The 18,938-nt window shown below is 42.5% G+C and overlaps 1 protein-coding gene across 3 annotated transcripts in view; it reads left to right on the top strand.

The window, feature by feature from the left end:
* Positions 1 to 18,938, top strand: part of LOC129827433 (proton-coupled amino acid transporter 1-like) — a 124,876-nt gene that overhangs the window by 10,249 nt on the left and 95,689 nt on the right. For all 3 annotated transcript variants that reach the window (XM_055888278.1, XM_055888276.1, XM_055888279.1), the window contains exons 2-7: positions 8,093 to 8,185; positions 8,916 to 9,042; positions 9,539 to 9,629; positions 10,005 to 10,093; positions 12,472 to 12,561; positions 12,794 to 12,878. In XM_055888278.1, the coding sequence (XP_055744253.1) occupies positions 8,155 to 8,185; positions 8,916 to 9,042; positions 9,539 to 9,629; positions 10,005 to 10,093; positions 12,472 to 12,561; positions 12,794 to 12,878 (513 nt within the window). In that variant the 5' untranslated portion in view covers positions 8,093 to 8,154. The remainder of the gene's footprint in view (positions 1 to 8,092; positions 8,186 to 8,915; positions 9,043 to 9,538; positions 9,630 to 10,004; positions 10,094 to 12,471; positions 12,562 to 12,793; positions 12,879 to 18,938) is intronic.

Raw genomic sequence — 18,938 nt, 5'->3', positions numbered from 1 at the left:
TCACTATTTGCATTTGAGGTTTGGCCCAACCGAATCGGTCATATGGACACCGAAACACATGGAGACGTTATTTAATAGAGGAGAAGTTAACGTTTCTAATGATACCCTTTTATGTCTCAACTCCTCAAATGCGGCCTAGCAGACACTACTAAAACAGGAGTATCAATGAATATTGATTCTGGAAAAATTAATTAGCAGTTTGTCGCGTGCGGCATTGCTATACTGTGTACCGCTAGCAACATTTGAGCAAAACACTGTTATACTAGCTGCATAGTCTGTTGTTTGATAAATGTGCAATAAGCAGAAAAAATAACAATTTATATCAGGATTTGGCAACTCATTCTCATTTTGAGAAATAAGGTAGGCCACTTGATTTCAACATTTGAACAAAGTGCATGCTTGACAAGCTAGCGTGCTGTTGGAGACGGTCAGATGGGTGTGTTCATAACAATTAAACTGTTCTGCTTTGTTAGCGAGCAAAGAGATCCAAGTTGGCTAAACTGGAAATATAAGGATTAGCTGGCTACTCACTAGAATGTGGGTTTGTGCTTGAGAGATTGTTTATGTGACCTGTGTTCATTTTCTAAAGCCTGCTCCAATAAGTTAGTCATTTATTAGTGAATGTGCATTACGCATGAATGGTTCTGAATTTATTATATATATATATATTAATTTTTTTCATAGATCACTATTTTGCTAAAATGTAATTATTAGTGGGTCTAATCTCAACCAGATTTGAACACTTATGGGAGATTCTAGAGCTGCACCTGACACCTAAGTTTTCCAACACCGTCAACAAAACGCAGGTTGGCATTTCCTGTTTATTTTATTTAACCTTTATTTAACTAGGCAAGTCAGTTAAGAACAAGTTCTTATTGACAATGACAGCCTACCAAAAGGCAAAAGGCCTCCTGCGGGGACAGGGGCCTGGGATAAAAAAAATTATAATAATATAAATATCGGACAAAACACACATCACAACAAGAGAGACCACACAACACTATATAAAGAGAGACCACACAACATTACATAAAGAGAGACCTAAGACAACAACATAGCAAGGCAGTAACACATAACACAGCATGGTAGCAACACAACATGGTAGCAGCACAAAACATGGTACAAACATTATTGGGCACAGACGACAGCACAAAGGACAAGACGGTAGAGACAACAATACATCACACACAGCAGCCACAACTGTCAGTAAGAGTGTTCATGATTGAGTCTTTGAATGAAGAGATTGAGTGTTTATTGCAGGTCATTCCAGTCGCTAGCTGCAGCGAACTGAAAAGAGGAGCGACCCAGTGATGTGTGTGCTTTGGAGACCTTTAACAGAATGTGACTGGCAGAATGGGTGTTGTATGTGGAGGATGAGGGCTGCAGTAGATATCTCAGATAGGGGGGAGTGAGGCCTAAGAGGTTTTTATAAATAAGCATCAACCAGTGGGTCTTGCCACGGGTATACAGAGATGACCAGTGTAGAGTGCAGTGATGTGTCCAATAAGGAGCATTGGTGGCTAATCTGATGGCCGAATAGTAGAACATCTAGCCCCTCAAACACCCTTACCTGCAAATCTATAAATTATGTCTCCATAATAAAGCATGGGTAGGATTTTCATCTGAATCAGGGTTAGTTTGGCAGCTGGGGTGAAAGAGGAGCGATGACGATAAAGGAAACCAAGTCTAGATTTAACCTTAGCCTGCAGCTTTGATATGTGCTGAGAGAAGGACAGTGTACCGTCTAGCCACACTCCCAAGTACTTGTATGAGGTGACGACCTCAAGCTCTAAACCCTCAGAGGTAGTAATAACACCTTTGGGAAGAGGGGCATTCTTCTTACCAAACCACATGACCTTTGTTTTGGAGGTTTTCAGAGCAAGGTTAAGGTTAGAGAAAAGCTTGGACACTAAGAAACAAATTTTGTTGTAGAGCATTTAACACAATCTGGGGAGAGGCCAGCTGAGTAGAAGACTATATCGTCTGCATATACATGGATGAGAGTGCATCCTACTGCCTGAGCTATGTTGTTGATGTAAATTGAGAAGAGAGTGGGGCCTAGGATCCAGCGTTGGGGTACTCCCTTGGTGACAGGCAGTGGCTGAGACAGCAGATTTTCTGACTTTATACCCTGCACTCTTTGAGAGAGGTAGTTAGCAAACCAGCCCAAAGACCCCTCAGAGACACCAATACTCTTTAGCCGGCCCACAAGAATGGAATGGTCTACCGTATCGAAAGCTTTGGCCAAGTCAAGAAAAATAGCAGCACAATATTGCTTCAAATCAAGGGCAATGGTAACATCATTGAGGACCTTTAAGGTTGCAGTGACACATTCGTAACCTGAGCGGAAACCAGATTCCATACCAGAAAGAATACTATAGACATCAAGAAAGCCAGTCAGTTGATTATTGACAAGTTTTTCCAAAACTTTTGATTAAACAGGGCAAAATAGAAATAGGCCTATAACAAGTTAGGATCAGCTTGATCTCCCCTTTAAATAAAGGATGAACCGTGGCTGCCTTCCAAGCAATGGGAACCTTCCCAGAAAGGAAAGACTGGTTAAAAAGGTTGGCGATAGGCTTGGCGATGATTGGGGCCGCAACCTTAACTTCTCTGGGATATGTGGGACGCTAACGTCCCACTTGGCCAAAAGCCAGTAAAAATGCAGAGCGACAAATTCAAATAAATTACTATAAAAATCTAACTTTTATGAAATCACACATGAAAGATACCAAATTAAAGCTACACTTGTTGTGAATCCACCAACATGTCAGAATTCAAATAGGCTTTATGACGAATGCACACCAAACAATTATGTTAGGTCAGAGCCAAGTCACAGGAAACACAGCCATTTTTCCAGCCAAAGAGAGGAGTAACAAAAAGCAGAAATAGAGATAAAATTCATCACAAACCTTTGATGATCTTCATCAGATGACACTCATAGGACTTCATGTTACACAATACATGTATGTTTCGGTAAAGTTCATATTTATATCCAAAAATCTGAGTTTAGGCCGGACGCTACTGTCTGACTTGGCCAAAAGCCAGAGAAAATGCAGAGCGACAAATTCAAATAAATTACTATAAAATCAAACTTTCATTAAATCACACATGAAAGACACCAAATTAAAGCTACACTTGTTGTGAATCCAGCCAACATGTCAGAATTCAAATAGGCTTTTTGGCGAAAGAAAATGATGGTATTATCTGAGGATAGCAACAAAGTAAACAAAGATAGAGAAGCATATTTCAACCCTGCAGGCGCGACACAAAACACAGAAATAAAAATATAATTCATGCCTTACCTTTGACGAGCTTCAGTTGTTGGCACTCCAATATGTCTGATAAACATCACAAATGGTCCTTTTGTTCGATAAATTCCATCGATATATATCCAAAATGTCAATTTATTTGGTGCGTTTGATCCAGAAAAACACCGGTTCCAATTTGTGCAACGTGACTACAAAATATCTCAAAAGTTACATGTAAACTTTGCCAAAACATTTCAAACTACTTTTTTACTTTAGTAATACAACTTTAGGTATTTTTTAACGTAAATAATCGATAAAATTGAAGACGGGATGATCTGTGTTCAATACAGGATTAAAACAAACTGTAGCTAGCTTTCTTGTTCTTGTCATGCGCCTCTATCTAACAGTACACCTCAAGTGACCCTCGTTCAAGATGGCCGTACTTCTTCATTACACAAAGGAAAAAACCTCAACCAATTTCTAAAGACTGTTGACATGGAAGCGGTAGGAACTGCAAGAAGGTCAATTAGAAATCTGGATTCCCAATGAAAACCCATTGAAAAGAGAGTGACCCCAAAAAAATAAAAAAATCTGAATGGTTTGTCCTCGGGGTTTGCCTGCTACATCAGTTCTGTTATACTCACAGACATGATTCAAACAGTTTTAGAAACTTTAGAGTGTTTTCTATCCAAATCTACTAATAATATGCATATCTTATCTTCTGGGGATGAATAGCTGGCAGTTGAATTTGGGTATGCTTTTCATACAAACGTGATAATGCTGCCCCCTATCCTAGAGAAGGAACTTCTTACGGATCATTGGGACGCTACCGTCCCACCTGGCCAACATCCGGTGGAATTGCAGAGCACCAAATTCAAATTACAGAAATCGTAATATTAAACATTCAAGTGTCATACATAATTTAAAAGCTTAACTTCTTGTTAATCCAGCCGCGTTGTCAGATTTCAAAAAGGCTTTATGGCGAAAGCACACCATGCGATTTTCTGAGGACAGCGCCCCGCGTACAAAAGCATGTAACATACATTTTCCAACCAAGCAGATGCGTCACGAAAGTCAGAAATAGCGATAAAATAAATCACTTACCTTTGAAGATCTTCATCTGGTTGCAATCACAAGGGTCCCAGCTATATAACAAATGGTCCTTTTGTTCGATAAAGTCCTTCTTTATATCCCAAAAAGTAAGTTTCAATGGCGCGCTTGACTCAGTAATCCACCGGTGTCAAAATGCATACAAAATGAATCCCGTAAGTTACCAATAAACTTCTAAACAAGTCAAACAACGTTTCTAATCAATCCTCAGGTACCTTTATTATGTAAATAAACGATACAATTTTAGACGGAGAATACCGGAGACCATTAGCGGAGATAAATAACGAAGTACGCACACTCACCGGAACGCGCTACAAACACTACAGCCAAAATGGGAGCCACTTAGAAAAACTACAAATTCGAGTTCATTTTTCATAACACAAGCCAGAAACTCTTTCTAAAGACTGTTGACATCTAGTGGAAGCCCTATGAACTGCAATCTGGGAGGACTTCCTTTTATTTTCCCATTCCCAGCCATTGTAATCAGAGGTGAGCTGAAAAAAAAACAATTTCTGGATGGATTGTCCTCGGGTTTTGCCTGCCATATCAGTTCTGTTATACTCACAGACATATTTTTTGAACAGTTTTGGAAACTTTAGAGTGTTTTCTATCCAAATCTACCAATTATATGCATATCCTAGCTTCTGGGCCTGAGTAACAGGCAGTTTACTTTGGGCACGTCATTCATCAGAATTTCCGAATACTGCCCCCTGTCACTAAAAAGTTAAAGACCTGGAGAATAAACCCTCCTCCTCACAGCTGCTCATGTCCCTTAAAGTTGATGATGTGGTTGTTACTGATAATAAGCACATGGCTGAGCTCTTTAATCACCACTTCATTAAGTCAGGATTCCTATTTGACTCAGCCATGCCTCCTTGCCGATCCAACATTTCCTCATCTCCCACCCCTTCTATTGTGACTATCCCCGATGCTTCTCCGTCTTTTTCCCCTGCCCCACTACACATTTTCTCCCTGCAGGTCACTGATTCCGAGATGCTAAAGGAGCTCCTGAAACTTGACCCCCAAAAAACATCTGGGTCAGATGGTTTAGACCCTTTCTTCCTTAATTGTTTTCCAGAACTTCTTGGGGTTAGACCCACAGAGAGAGAACTTTTCCTTAAAGTAACTAACTTTGGCCTTCCGGATAGCCTGAGTGCACTTATTTCTCATTTGCCTGAACGATAGCCAGTCAGCCTGAGTATGCGTGTGCCGAGCCTTTAGCCAAATGCAATTCTTGAGGTGGAGTAACTCTGAAAGGTCACGGTCAAACCAGGGGCTGAACCTGTTTATAATTCTTGTCATGAGTCTTGCCCTGGAAGCAGCAATGCAGAGTTGTCATAAAATTAGATTTTTTTCACCTAACCCTAACGTTAACCACACTGCTCATGAGACGTGCCCTGGAGGCAGCAATGCAGAGTTGTCATAAAATCATATTGTTAACCTAACCTTAACCCTAATGTTAACCACACTGCTCATCAGTTTTTACAACAGACACGTTTGACTTTGCAGCTGGCCTATCAAGCGGAAATCGCTCAGTTCTACCTCCAGGGCAAGACTCATGACAATAAACCTCAACCTGACAACATTTGATGGAATTTATTGTGGAAGAATGGTGCTCATCCCTGTAATAGAGTTCCAAACACTTGTAGAATCTGTAAAGTCTGGACTCACTGTCTGTATAAGAGAGAGTCTATAAGGTCTGGACTCACTATCTGTATAAGAGAGAGTCTATAAGGTCTGGACTCACTGTCTGTATAAGAGAGAGTCTATAAGGTCTGGACTCACTGTCTGTATAAGAGAGAGTCTATAAGGTCTGGACTCACTGTCTGTATAAGAGAGAGTCTGTGAGGTCTGGACTCACTGTCTGTATAAGAGCTCCAGTGCTGTGTTTCTTTTGCATCGTTAGTAGAACTATGCATGACTTTGGCATTTTCCGTGTCAGAAGAAATCAGCTTATTTGCGTTTTTAACATAACCTGCAACAATGTAAATAAATACTGACAACATTCAGCAAATTGAATTGCTTCATGACGGCAACAGGTTAGGCTATGAATAGAATCTCCTAGCTATTTCCCAGAATGGTATCATGTCCTAGCTATGCATCTTCAATGCAAGATCATTTTTCTTCGATCCAGCGACAAGAAAAAAAGAACTGCACTTGATAGTGTAAAAATAATCTATTGATTAGGCCTAATAGCCAATAAAACTGACTTGACTACTTGCTAATTGTCTAAGTTGTTCTTCAGCACACATGGTAGCACGTTGTGCTACTAATAACTTACTGTCCACCACTCCCCTGAGGGAGGAACGGACGGATTGGTACGTGTGTGTGTGTGTGCATAGGCCTACATGTGTTGACAAAGAAGTTGAAGTTAAACCAAGCCCTGGGATGTTGTCGCACGAGAGAGACAACAAAATATTAAAAGTCACACTCCCAGTAAAACAGAATGTAGCCTGCCTCGTTGTCTCTTCAGTACAGTAGAACAGAACAGAATGTAGCCTGCCTCGTTGTCTCTTCAGTACAGTAGAACAGAATGTAGCCTGCCTCGTTGTCTCTTCAGTACAGGAGTACAGAATGTAGCCTGCCTCGTTGCCTTTTCAGTACAGGAGAACAGAATGTAGCCTGCCTCGTTGTCTCTTCAGTACAGGAGAACAGAAAGAATGTAGCCTGCCTCGTTGCCTTTTCAGTACAGGAGAACAGAAAGAATGTAGCCTGTCTCGTTGCCTTTTCAGAACAGCAATTGTAATTTCAAGGTTGTTTGGCAGTCGCAGTCAGAATCCGACTGTACAGTAATAGCATAGAACTAGCCTCGACTCCAGCAGTTCTAGGTTTCTCCAGTTAAGAACACTGCTGGTGCTTGAGGTCTGATATCTGGTAGACCATTTATAAACTCAGCGAAAACGAAAACGTCCCTTTTTCAGGACCCTGTCTATCAAAGATAATTTGTAAAAATCAAAATAACTTCACAGATCTTCATTGTAAAGGGTTTAAACACTGTTTCCTATGCTTGTTCAATGAACCATAAACAATTAATGAACATGCACCTGTGGAACGGTCGTTAAGACACTAACTACTTACAGACGGTAGGCAATTAAGGTCACAGTTATGAAAACTTAGGACACTAAAGAGGCCTTTCTACGGACTCTAAAAAACACCAAAATAAAGATGCCCAGGGTCCCTGCTCATCTGCGTGAACGTGCCTTGGGCATGCTGCAAGGAGGCATGAGGACTGCAGATGTGGCCAGTGCAATTAATTGCAATGTCTGTACCAATCCCATTGGGCACGCCTAGGACCTGTTGGATCGGAGGATGAGGGCAAGGGCCATTCCTTCCCAGAAATGTCCGGGAACTTGCAGGTGCCTTGGTGGAAGTGTGGAGTAACATCTCACAGCAATAACTGGCAAATCTGGTGCAGTCCATGCAAATCTGGTGCAGTCCAGGAGGGGATGCACTATAGTACTTAATGCAGCTGGTGGCCACACCAGATACTGACTGTTCCTTTTGATTTTGAACCACCCCCCCTTGTTCAGGGACACATTATTCCATTTCTGTTAGTCACATGTCTGTGGAACTTGTTCAGTTTATGCCTCAATTGTTGAATCTTGTTATGTTCATACAAATATATTTACACATGTTAAGTTTGCTGAAAATAAACGCAGTTGACAGTGAGAGGACATTTCTTTTTTTTGGTGAGTTTAGCATGGAATGAACTACCATTACATTGTCCACAGTGTCTCTGGAGGAGGAATCCGAGAGGCAACAGGAGGATCCAGCCAGCGCCAGCTGACCAATCATGACCTCCGACCCTGACCATCGTCAAGACGGTATTGAATTTGAAACCCCATGGCTCTGTTTAGTCAGAACAGAGGCCTGCATTCATAGTGTCTCAGAGTAGGACTGCTCATCTACTACCGGTGTCTCCGAATGAGCAGGAGGCTGATATATTATTTTATGCTAGAAATAGTACTCCTACTCTGAGTAGCTTCATGAATACAGGCCCTGGGCTGCATTCAGCAGGGCTCAACGTTGTGGAATGTGCTGATTTGCAATATATTATGTAGGACAAACAAGATTCTCTGACATGTAGAAGAAGATCATGTCTATTCCTGACATTTGCCTAGTGAACATATCCAGGAAACTAATGTAACGTGTTATCTAATCAAATCACTAATTTTTCCACATACAGAGGCTATTTTCTTCTGATATAATGTATTTCATTACTTTCCATTCAGTGTTTTTCTTTTGGATGAGAAGTAGCCTAAAGTGTCTTGTTTGTGGATGATCATTAGCTAACACTGCTTTGTTTGTGTCAACAAACCAGGGCCCAGCCTAGCAGACTGATTATGGCTAGAACTTTGGGCCTTCTGTGGGGATTCTGTGTAGTACAACCCTACTATCTACAGTATGAAGTAATGTAGCAGAATCTGTCATCTCAGCAGCAGAATTAAGACATTCTTCTGACTGGGGAATGTTTGTGATTGAATATAAAGTATTATTAAAGTTGCCGTTGTACCAATCTAACTGTAGGAACAACTGTGTGTCCCCGTATTGCAGGCCCAGGTCCAGTTCTCTCCAGGATATCAGCGAGCACCTCCGAGGAGGATGTTCTCTGTCCTTCTCCACCTCTGCCCCCCAGACCTGATTCTCGATACGAGAGAATTGGAGGCCAAACAGGGACTTCGTAAGTACGGTTATGTTACATGCATATATATCTCTTTTTTTCATTCCAGCTCTTGGTCAATACAAAATCAAAGAGCTTAACTTGTATTGTTGTATCCAAGTCCAAGTCAATCCCTAGCAGCACAGTCAATCCCTAGCAGCACAGTCAATCCCTAGCAGCACAGTCAATCCCTAGCAGCACAGTCAATCCCTAGCAGCACAGTCAATCCCTAGCAGCACAGTCAATCCCTAGCAGCACAGTCAATCCCTAGCAGCACAGTCAATCCCTAGCAGCACAGTCAATCCCTAGCAGCACAGTCAATCCCTAGCAGCACAGTCAATCCCTAGCAGCACAGTCAATCCCTAGCAGCACAGTTTCCACCCTGAGACCTGATGCCCCATACAAAGAGCTGATTATATGAGAGCGTATGAGACACTGTGTTCATAATTGTTTGGTGACATTATTGCGTTAAGTGATGTGATTTGACGCTGATCATGTTTGATTTGTTATGTTGTAGTTTTTTACAGACCCTGATCCACCTCCTGAAAGGGAACATCGGTACAGGACTGCTAGGCCTACCTCTGGCTGTCAGGAACGCAGGCCTTGTGGTAAGGGTTAGGGTTAGAAGGGGAACCATCGGTACAGGACTGTTAGGCCTACCTCTGGCTGTCAGGAACGCAGCCCTTGTGGTAAGGGTTAGGGTTAGAAGGGGAACCATCGGTACAGGACTGTTAGGCCTACCTCTGGCTGTCAGGAACGCAGCCCTTGTGGTAAGGGTTAGGGTTAGAAGGGGAACCATTGGTACAGGGCTGCTAGGCCTACCTCTGGCTGTCAGGAACGCAGGTCTTGTGGTAAGGGTTAGGGTTAGAAGGGGAACCATCGGTACAGGGCTGCTAGGCCTACCTCTGGCTGTCAGGAACTCAGAAACTCACAATCCTAACGGGACGACACCTAATGACACTGTCTTCTCTCTTTCTTTCCAGTTAGGACCTCTGAGTCTGTTTGCCATGGGGATAATAGCAGTCCACTGTATGAATCTGCTTGCAAAATGTTCCCACCACCTCAGTGCAAAGTAAGTGGAGCCTTTCCCACTCCTTTGGTCTGCAGCACTTCTCAGTTGTTCCATAATTATATATATTTTTATTTTATTTAACTATGCAAGTCAGTTAAGAACTTAAGAACAAATTCTTATTTACGATGACGGCCTACCCCAGCCAAACTCGGACTCCCAATCACGGCCGGTTGTGATACAGTCTGGATTTGAACCAGGGTGTCTGTAGTGACGCCTCAATCACAGTGCCTTAGACCGCTGTGCCACTCGGGAGCCCCATAAACAGATCCAATTGGTGTGGATACTGTTGTACAGCTATACTGAGCAAAAATATAAACTCAATATGTAAAGTGTTTGTCCCATGTTTCATGAGCTGAAATAAAAGATCCCAGAAATGCTACATATGCACAAAAAGCTTTCTCTAAAATTATGTGTAAAAATTTGTTGACATCCCTGTTAGTGAGCATTTCTCCTTTGCCAAGATAATCCATCCACCTGACATGTGTGGCATATCAAGAAGCTGATTCTACAGGGGCTTATTGAATTTATTTCAACGGACTGATTTCCCTTTATGAACTGTAACTCAGTAAAATCTTTGAAATTGTAGCACATTGCATTTTATATATTTTTTCCCAGTTTGGTTTGAATCAAGAAGAGAAGTACAGCACTTTCACATTATGCACTTCCTTTTTTGAGTTTGACGTCTATGAGGACATCTCTCACGTTGTCCTGGCAACTGGACTGTTGAAATGTGTTCAGTTCATAGGCTATCTAAGTCAATGTCACCACGATGCAGCGATGCCATCAAGCTTAGCATTGGATGAAGCAGGATGTTTTAATGAAACAAACCAAGCCAGTCGTCAGTCCACTATGTTCTAGTAACACCCTTATGGGTGTGTTCAGACTGTAAGTTATGTTGTTGAACTAGTGCGGTTAGTCTCCTTTTGTAGGAGAAGTGAAAACCGTTTTTTATGTTGTAAATCAAGCAAACTGAAACTAAATGAGCACGATGTGAATGCACCCTAGATTTCAGTTTGCGTTGGATACTCTACATCCATCGTTCACAACCCTGTTCTCTATTACACAATCAAACAGGTGAATAATGTCATATCACTAACCTGTCTGTCAGGTTCCTCACACTAGTGACCAGGTACCAGGCCCCAGTTGAAGTAACACGGTCACATTTCGTGTACACGGGGTATGGTCACCGTGTATGGTCATTTTATTGACGGTTGTTTCAAGTTGTGTGGTCGTTGAAATCTGGGCCCATATTGAGTTTTTCCATTCAGACCAAAATTAATAAGGTTACATGGACAGAGGAGACCTGATCCCAGATCTGAATCAGGGCCCTGAGTGACGTTCCCTCTGTTCTAGGTTGAACAAGCCTCTTCTGAGTGACGTTCCCTCTGTTCTAGGTTGAACAAGCCCTTTCTGAGTGACGTTCCCTCTGTTCTAGGTTGAACAAGCCCTTTCTGAGTGACGTTCCCTCTGCTCTAGGTTGAACAAGCCCTTTCTGAGTGACGTTCCCTCTGTTCTAGGTTGAACAAGCCCTTTCTGAGTGACGTTCCCTCTGTTCTAGGTTGAACAAGCCTCTTCTGAGTGACGTTCCTTCTGTTCTAGGTTGAACAAGCCTCTTCTGAGTGACGTTCCCTCTGTTCTAGGTTGAACAAGCCTCTTCTGAGTGACGTTCCCTCTGTTCTAGGTTGAACAAGCCTCTTCTGAGTGACGTTCCCTCTGCTCTAGGTTGAACAAGCCCTTTCTGAGTGACGTTCCCTCTGTTCTAGGTTGAACAAGCCCTTTCTGAGTGACGTTCCCTCTGTTCTAGGTTGAACAAGCCTCTTCTGAGTGACGTTCCCTCTGTTCTAGGTTGAACAAGCCCTTTCTGAGTGACGTTCCCTCTGTTCTAGGTTGAACAAGCCTCTTCTGAGTGACGTTCCTTCTGTTCTAGGTTGAACAAGCCTCTTCTGAGTGACGTTCCCTCTGTTCTAGGTTGAACAAGCCTCTTCTGAGTGACGTTCCCTCTGTTCTAGGTTGAACAAGCCTCTTCTGAGTGACGTTCCCTCTGTTCTAGGTTGAACAAGCCTCTTCTGAGTGACGTTCCCTCTGTTCTAGGTTGAACAAGCCCTTTCTGAGTGACGTTCCCTCTGTTCTAGGTTGAACAAGCCCTTTCTGAGTGACGTTCCCTCTGTTCTAGGTTGAACAAGCCTCTTCTGAGTGACGTTCCCTCTGTTCTAGGTTGAACAAGCCCTTTCTGAGTGACGTTCCCTCTGTTCTAGGTTGAACAAGCCTCTTCTGAGTGACGTTCCCTCTGCTCTAGGTTGAACAAGCCCTTTCTGAGTGCCGTTCCCTCTGTTCTAGGTTGAACAAGCCTCTTCTGAGTGATGTTCCCTCTGTTCTAGGTTGAACAAGCCCTTTCTGGACTATGGTGATGCTGTGCAGTATGGTATGGAGAATGTCTCGTGGCTGAGAAGGCACTCAATATGGGGGAGGTAAATATATGTAGAATGTGTCTACAGTAGAATGTGTCTACAGTAGTTACTGTAGAAGAACCTACAGGAAGGGTATGAATCATATGAAATGTATTCTGTAATAAGTCTTCTATATTATGGCTTGTGTTTTCACCTTATTCAATTAGTGTTTGGTTTAATATCTGGTGTTTTCAGTCCCCTCTAATGTTTAGGACCAATGTTTATTTGTGTCCTTGTCCCTGTTTTCCTTCAGGCGGATAGTTAACGTGTTTCTGATCATCACCCAGCTGGGTTTCTGCTGTGTCTACTTTGTCTTCCTCAGTGATAACGTCAAACAGGTAGGGGACATGTCATCATGTTGACTAGTACTGTCTACTTTGTCTTCCTCAGTGATAACGTCAAACAGGTAGGGGACATGTCATCATGTTGACTAGTACTGTCTACTTTGTCTTCCTCAGTGACAACGTCAAACAGGTAGGGGACATGTCATCATGTTGACTAGTACTGTTTACTTTGTCTTCCTCAGTGACAACGTCAAACAGGTAGGGGACAAGTCATCATGTTGACTAGTACTGTTTCACACCACCAGGTGGTATCGTTTACTTCTTCCTGAGCAGTACCAGCAGTTTGGACGTTATCATCACTGGTTTGGACAAGATACCAGCAGTTTGGATGTTATCATCACTGGTGTGGACAAGATTCCAGCAGTTTGGATGTTATCATCACTGGTGTGGACAAGATTCCAGCAGTTTGGATGTTATCATCACTGGTGTGGACAAGATACCAGCAGTTCAGATGTTATCATCACTGGTGTGGACAAGATTCCAGCAGTTTGGATGTTATCATCACTGGTGTGGACAAGATACCAGCAGTTTAGATGTTATCATCACTGGTGTGGACAAGATACCAGCAGTTTGGATGTTATCATCACTAGTGTGGACAAGATTCCAGCAGTTTGGATGTTATCATCACTGGTGTGGACAAGATTCCAGCAGTTTAGATGTTATCATCACTGGTGTGGACAAGATTCCAGCAGTTTGGATGTTATCATCACTGGTGTGGACAATATTCCAGCAGTTTGGATGTTATCATCACTCGTGTGGACAAGCAGTTTAGATGTTATCATCACTGGTGTGGACAAGATTCCAGCAGTTCCAGCAGTTTGGATGTTCTAACTGGAGTGGACAAGATTCCAGCCAAACTCTTCTGCTCGTTCTGTTACTCAGCTACAGTGCATTCGGAAAGTATTCAGACCTCTTGACTTTTTCCACATTTTGTTACATTACAGCCTTATTCTAAAATTGATTAAATGTTTTTTTCCCCTCTCATCAATCTACCCCATAACGACAAAGAAAAAACAGCCACTCCTGTGTTGTCTTGGCTGTGTGCTTAGGGTTGTTGTCCTGTTGGAAGGTGAACCTTCGTTCCAGTCTGAGGTCCAGAGCGTGCTGGATCAGGTTTTCATCAAGGATCTCTCTGTACTTTACTCCGTTCATCTTTCTCTCAATCCTGACTAGTCTCCCAGTCCCTGCCGCTGAAAACATCCCCACAGCATGATGCTGCCACCACCATGCTTCACCGTAGGGATGGTGCCATGTTTCCTCCAGATGTGATGTTTGGCATTCAGGCCAAATAGTTCAATCTTGGTTTCATCAGACCAGAGAATCTTGTTTCTCATGATCTGTGAGTCTTTAGGTGCCTTTTGGCAAACTCCAAGCGGACTGTCATGTGCCTTTTACTGAGGAGTGGCTTCCATCTAGCCACTCTACCATAAAGGCCTGATTGGTGGAGTGCTGCAGAGATGGTTGTCCTTCCGGAAGGTTCTCCCATCTCCACAGAGGAACTCTGGAGCTCTGTCAGTGACCGTCTGGTTCTTGGTCACCTCCCTGACCAAGGCCCTACTCCCCCAAATGCTCAGTTTGGCTGGGCGGCCAGCTCTAGGAAGTGTCTTGGTGGTTCCAAACTTTTTCCATTTAAGAATGATGGAGGCCCCTGTGTTCTTGGGGACCTTTAATGTTGCAAAAATGTTTTTGGTACCCATCCCCAGATCTGTGCCTTGACACAATCCTGTCTCGGAGCTCTACGGACAATTCATGGCTTGGTTTTTGCTCTGACATGCACTGTCAACTGTGGGAGCTTTATATAGACAGGTGTGTGCCTTTCCAAATCATGTCCAATCAATTTAATTTACCACAAGTGGACTCCAAGTTGTAGAACCATCTCAAGGACGATCAATGGAAACAGGATGCACCTGAGGACAATTTCGAGTCTCATAGCAAAGGGTCTGAATACTTATGTAAATAAGGTATTTGTTTTTAATACATTTGCAAAAATGTCTAAAAACCTGTTTTCACTTTGTCATTATGAGGTATTGTGTGTAGATTGATGAGGGGAAAAAACAATTTAATTCATTTTAGAATAAGGCTGTAACGTAACAAAATGTGGAAAAAGTCAAAGGGTCTGAATACTTTCCGAATGCTCTGTACACTGTTCAGTCCTCTTTTGAGTCCTACTGTTAGGTTCTAATTATCAGAGTTAGAACTCAGCGGACACTGTGAAAGCTTAAACTAACTTTATTCTTCCCAATGGATCGAACAGCTGAATCGACAAAATCATGTTTACAGTAGTGGTGGTATTTGTACCCCACTTTGGGTGGAGTCTCCTCCTTCTCGCTAAACATTGTATCTTTATGGCGGGTTAAAGTAGCTTCCAGACCCGACCCATCTGTATGTCTACAGAGGAATCTAGTCTCTCTCTCTCATTAGCTCCGCTTCCTCTGTCATGGTGTCTTCAAGCTCACCCATTATGCAGCTGGACCTCACTTCACGTGACAGCTATGCACCCACCGAGGAGAGACATGACGATCTTTACTGCTGCAGGTGCTGTAAGGAGGACTGTGTGTGCACTTATTCTCCAGAATTCAGCCCGTGCCCTCGGTTATCTCTTGCTCCTCATGTGCCGCTTCCACTAGGGAATATACACACTGCAGCGCATGGGTCATTTCCTGACGACGTAGACTCTCCCATTTATGGCAAGATCACTCATTTGTGACATGACTAACAGCCCCCGGTTCTCCCATCGGTCTCCCAGTTACCAGCTACCAAGCCATGTGACATGAGTCCTCATAAACTGATATCCCAACAATGCTACTAAAGTAATGCCCATGATGCATACCTCAAACTCCCTCATTTATACCGTAGTCCCATTCCATGCTGTTACTATAGCCTCCTTTAATTACTGTCCCTACAGCGACTGCCGTGAGTAACTACTGCATGGAATCTGTCAAGTGTTCACCGGTTGTTATGAATGGGGAAGAGATGAAGTTGGAAGAATATCCAACCTAACAAAACTCTGAGTCACAGGTTTCTTGAATGTTGACAATAGTGTCTGAAATGCCGTGACTATCTCTTCTACTTTCACCATGATCTGGTTCTGTGTAGCATCAATTGAACTCATAATATACCCTATATTGTGCTCAGTTAACTGTCCTCTGTCTCCCTACAAAGCTATCTCCAGTAACAATATACAGTTGAAGTCGGAAGTTTACATACACTTAGGTTGGAGTCATTAAAACTCGTTTTTCAACCACTCCACAAATTTCTTGTTAACAAACTATAGTTTTGGCAAGTCGGTTAGGACATCTACTTTGTGCACGACACAAGTCAATTTTCCAACAATTGTTTACAGACAGATTATTTCACTTATTATTCACTGTATCACAATTCCAGTGGGTCAGAAGTTTACATACACTAAGTTGACTGTGCCTTAAAACAGCTTGGAAAATTTCAGAAAATTATGTCATGGCTTTAGAAGCTTCTGATAGGCTAATTGACATCATTTGAGTCAATTGGAGGTGTACCTGTAGATGTATTTCAAGGCCTACCTTCAAACTCAGTGCCTCTTCGCTTGACATCATGGGAAAAATCAAAAGAAATCAGCTAAGACCTAAAAAACACAAGGACCTTGTGAAGATGCTGGAGGAAACAGGTACAAAAGTATCTATATCCACATTAAAACGAGTCCTATATTGACATAACCTGAATGGCCGCTCAGCACGGGAGAAGCCTCTGCTCCAAAACCGCCACTTAAAAGCCAGACTACGGTTTGCAACTGCACATAGGAACAAAGATTGTACTTTTTGGAGAAACATCCTCTGGTCTGATGAAACAAAAATAGAACTGTTTGGCAAAAATGACCATCGTTATGTTTGGAGAAAAAAGGGGAGGCTTGTAAGCCAAAGAACACCACCCCAACCGCGATTTAACATTACAATTCTGATGACATGGTAATTTATTTTAACAAGAAATGATTTTTGAACCAATCTATCATCCAGTGAGTTCTCTAATAACCTCCCTGTCAGAGGACACTTAAAGATAAGGTTTCTAGAGACTCCCTAGGCATAATACATTTGGGCAGTGCACCCACCCCTCACAGTTTGAGAGCAACTCTCTCTCGCTGTAGCTGAATCATAACTAAAACATTTTATACATTATCCAAGTCAAATTTTAAATTACAGTCCTTAGTGCTTTACTTTGAGTCTATCACGTAAATTTGAGCTTCTCAACCTGGCACACATCATCACGGTTAGAATGTACATTTATAAACGGGGCCTTTTATTGCTGATAATGACTCTTCTCATCACAACCCCCCTTTTGTCCCTGGTTTCCTGTTGCGAGTGGCATGGTAAGGAAAGATCGGTATCTCAATGCATTCTTTGTCGAAATTGTTCTCAGTGTGTAAACCATCCTCAATACCACCCCCCACCCGCCCTCCTCCCAGACACTTCCTCCTTCCCAACGGCACATATGTAACTCTTGCCTGTCACATTTGATGGCCCTTGGTAATGTCCCGATTTCAATATAAAGTAATCTGTTTTTCCCACGTACACAAGCCTCTCACCTGAGCCACTACCACCATTCTGTCTGGTCCATTTCTCTCACCAGTACACCAGGAGCATGAGAGAAGTTTGAATGTAATCTCTCTCCATGCTCACTTCATATGCGCGGTCTCCGGACTCATGGCGCACTCCTGACGCCCGTACCCAGGTTCATGGCTCTGACTCAGATTGGAGTGTTTAAAATCACTTTCGCATTGAACGCCTTTGTTGCTCTTTCTTCAGCCGGTTAGGGAGGGATTTCAGTTTCACACACACTGTTTGTCATCAATTATTCCTACATGCATTAAGACATGATCGGACGTCACCTTCCATGATAACCTTGACAGATCAGAACAACAGTTTAGTTCTATTCATTTCTGATTCAAGAAATCCAGACAAGCATTGACTATATGACAAATTATTACATTCCCAGTTTTCTTAATAACATTATCTCTACGACAAATGTCAAAGAGCATAACAACATACTGTTTACTGTTGAAACAACCATTGTCAAAATTTGTTCATACTCCCTTCTTTTACTGCTGACCTCTCTGAAGAGTTACCAGATCAGGGAGTTAACACCCTAACCCAACAATACAGTAGACCCAATCTGGTGAAATTTGTATCGATACAAAGACAAAAAATTAAATCATCAATTCACATATCACAATCCATTTGGAGTAACTGTCAACCCTCTTTGTCACGCCCTGACCGTAGAGATCTTTTTATGTCTCTTTTGGGTTGGTCAGGGTGTGATTTGGGTGGGCTTTCTATGTTAATTTTCTATGTTTTGTATTTCTTTGTTGTTTGGCCGGGTGTGGTTCTCAATCAGAGGCAGCTGTCTATCGTTGTCGCTGATTGAGAACCATACTTAGGTAGCATTTTCCAACATGGTTTTTGTGGGTAGTTATTTTTCGGTTTAGCTGTTTTGTTTGCCTGACAGACCTGTTCGCTTTCGTTCTCCTGTTTGTTGTTTTTGTTCGATTGGTTTGTTGGATTAAATCATGAACACTTTAAACGCTGCACCTTGGTCCACTCTTCCTTTAGCCCACGAGAAGTGTGACGCTCATTAACATATACACTGCTCAAAAAAATAAAGGGAACACTTAAACAACACAATGTAACTCCAAGTCAATCACACTTCTGTGAAATCAAACTGTCCACTTAGGAAGCAACACTGATTGACAATAAAATTCACATGCTGTTGTGCAAATGGAATAGACAAAAGGTGGAAATTATAGGCAATTAGCAAGACACCCCCCAAAACAGGAGTGATTCTGCAGGTGGTGACCACAGACCACTTCTCAGTTCCTATGCTTCCTGGCTGATGTTTTGGTCACTTTTGAATGCTGGCGGTGCTCTCACTCTAGTGGTAGCATGAGACGGAGTCTACAACCCACACAAGTGGCTCAGGTAGTGCAGTTCATCCAGGATGGCACATCAATGCGAGCTGTGGCAAAAAGGTTTGCTGTGTCTGTCAGCGTAGTGTCCAGAGCATGGAGGCGCTACCAGGAGACAGGCC

The sequence above is a fragment of the Salvelinus fontinalis genome, chromosome 29 (genome assembly GCF_029448725.1).
Source record: "Salvelinus fontinalis isolate EN_2023a chromosome 29, ASM2944872v1, whole genome shotgun sequence".
In the NCBI taxonomy this organism is placed as follows: Eukaryota; Metazoa; Chordata; class Actinopteri; order Salmoniformes; family Salmonidae; genus Salvelinus; species Salvelinus fontinalis.
Note: the sequence above shows the minus strand (reverse complement) of the source record. Positions and strands in the feature narration are given on the sequence as shown.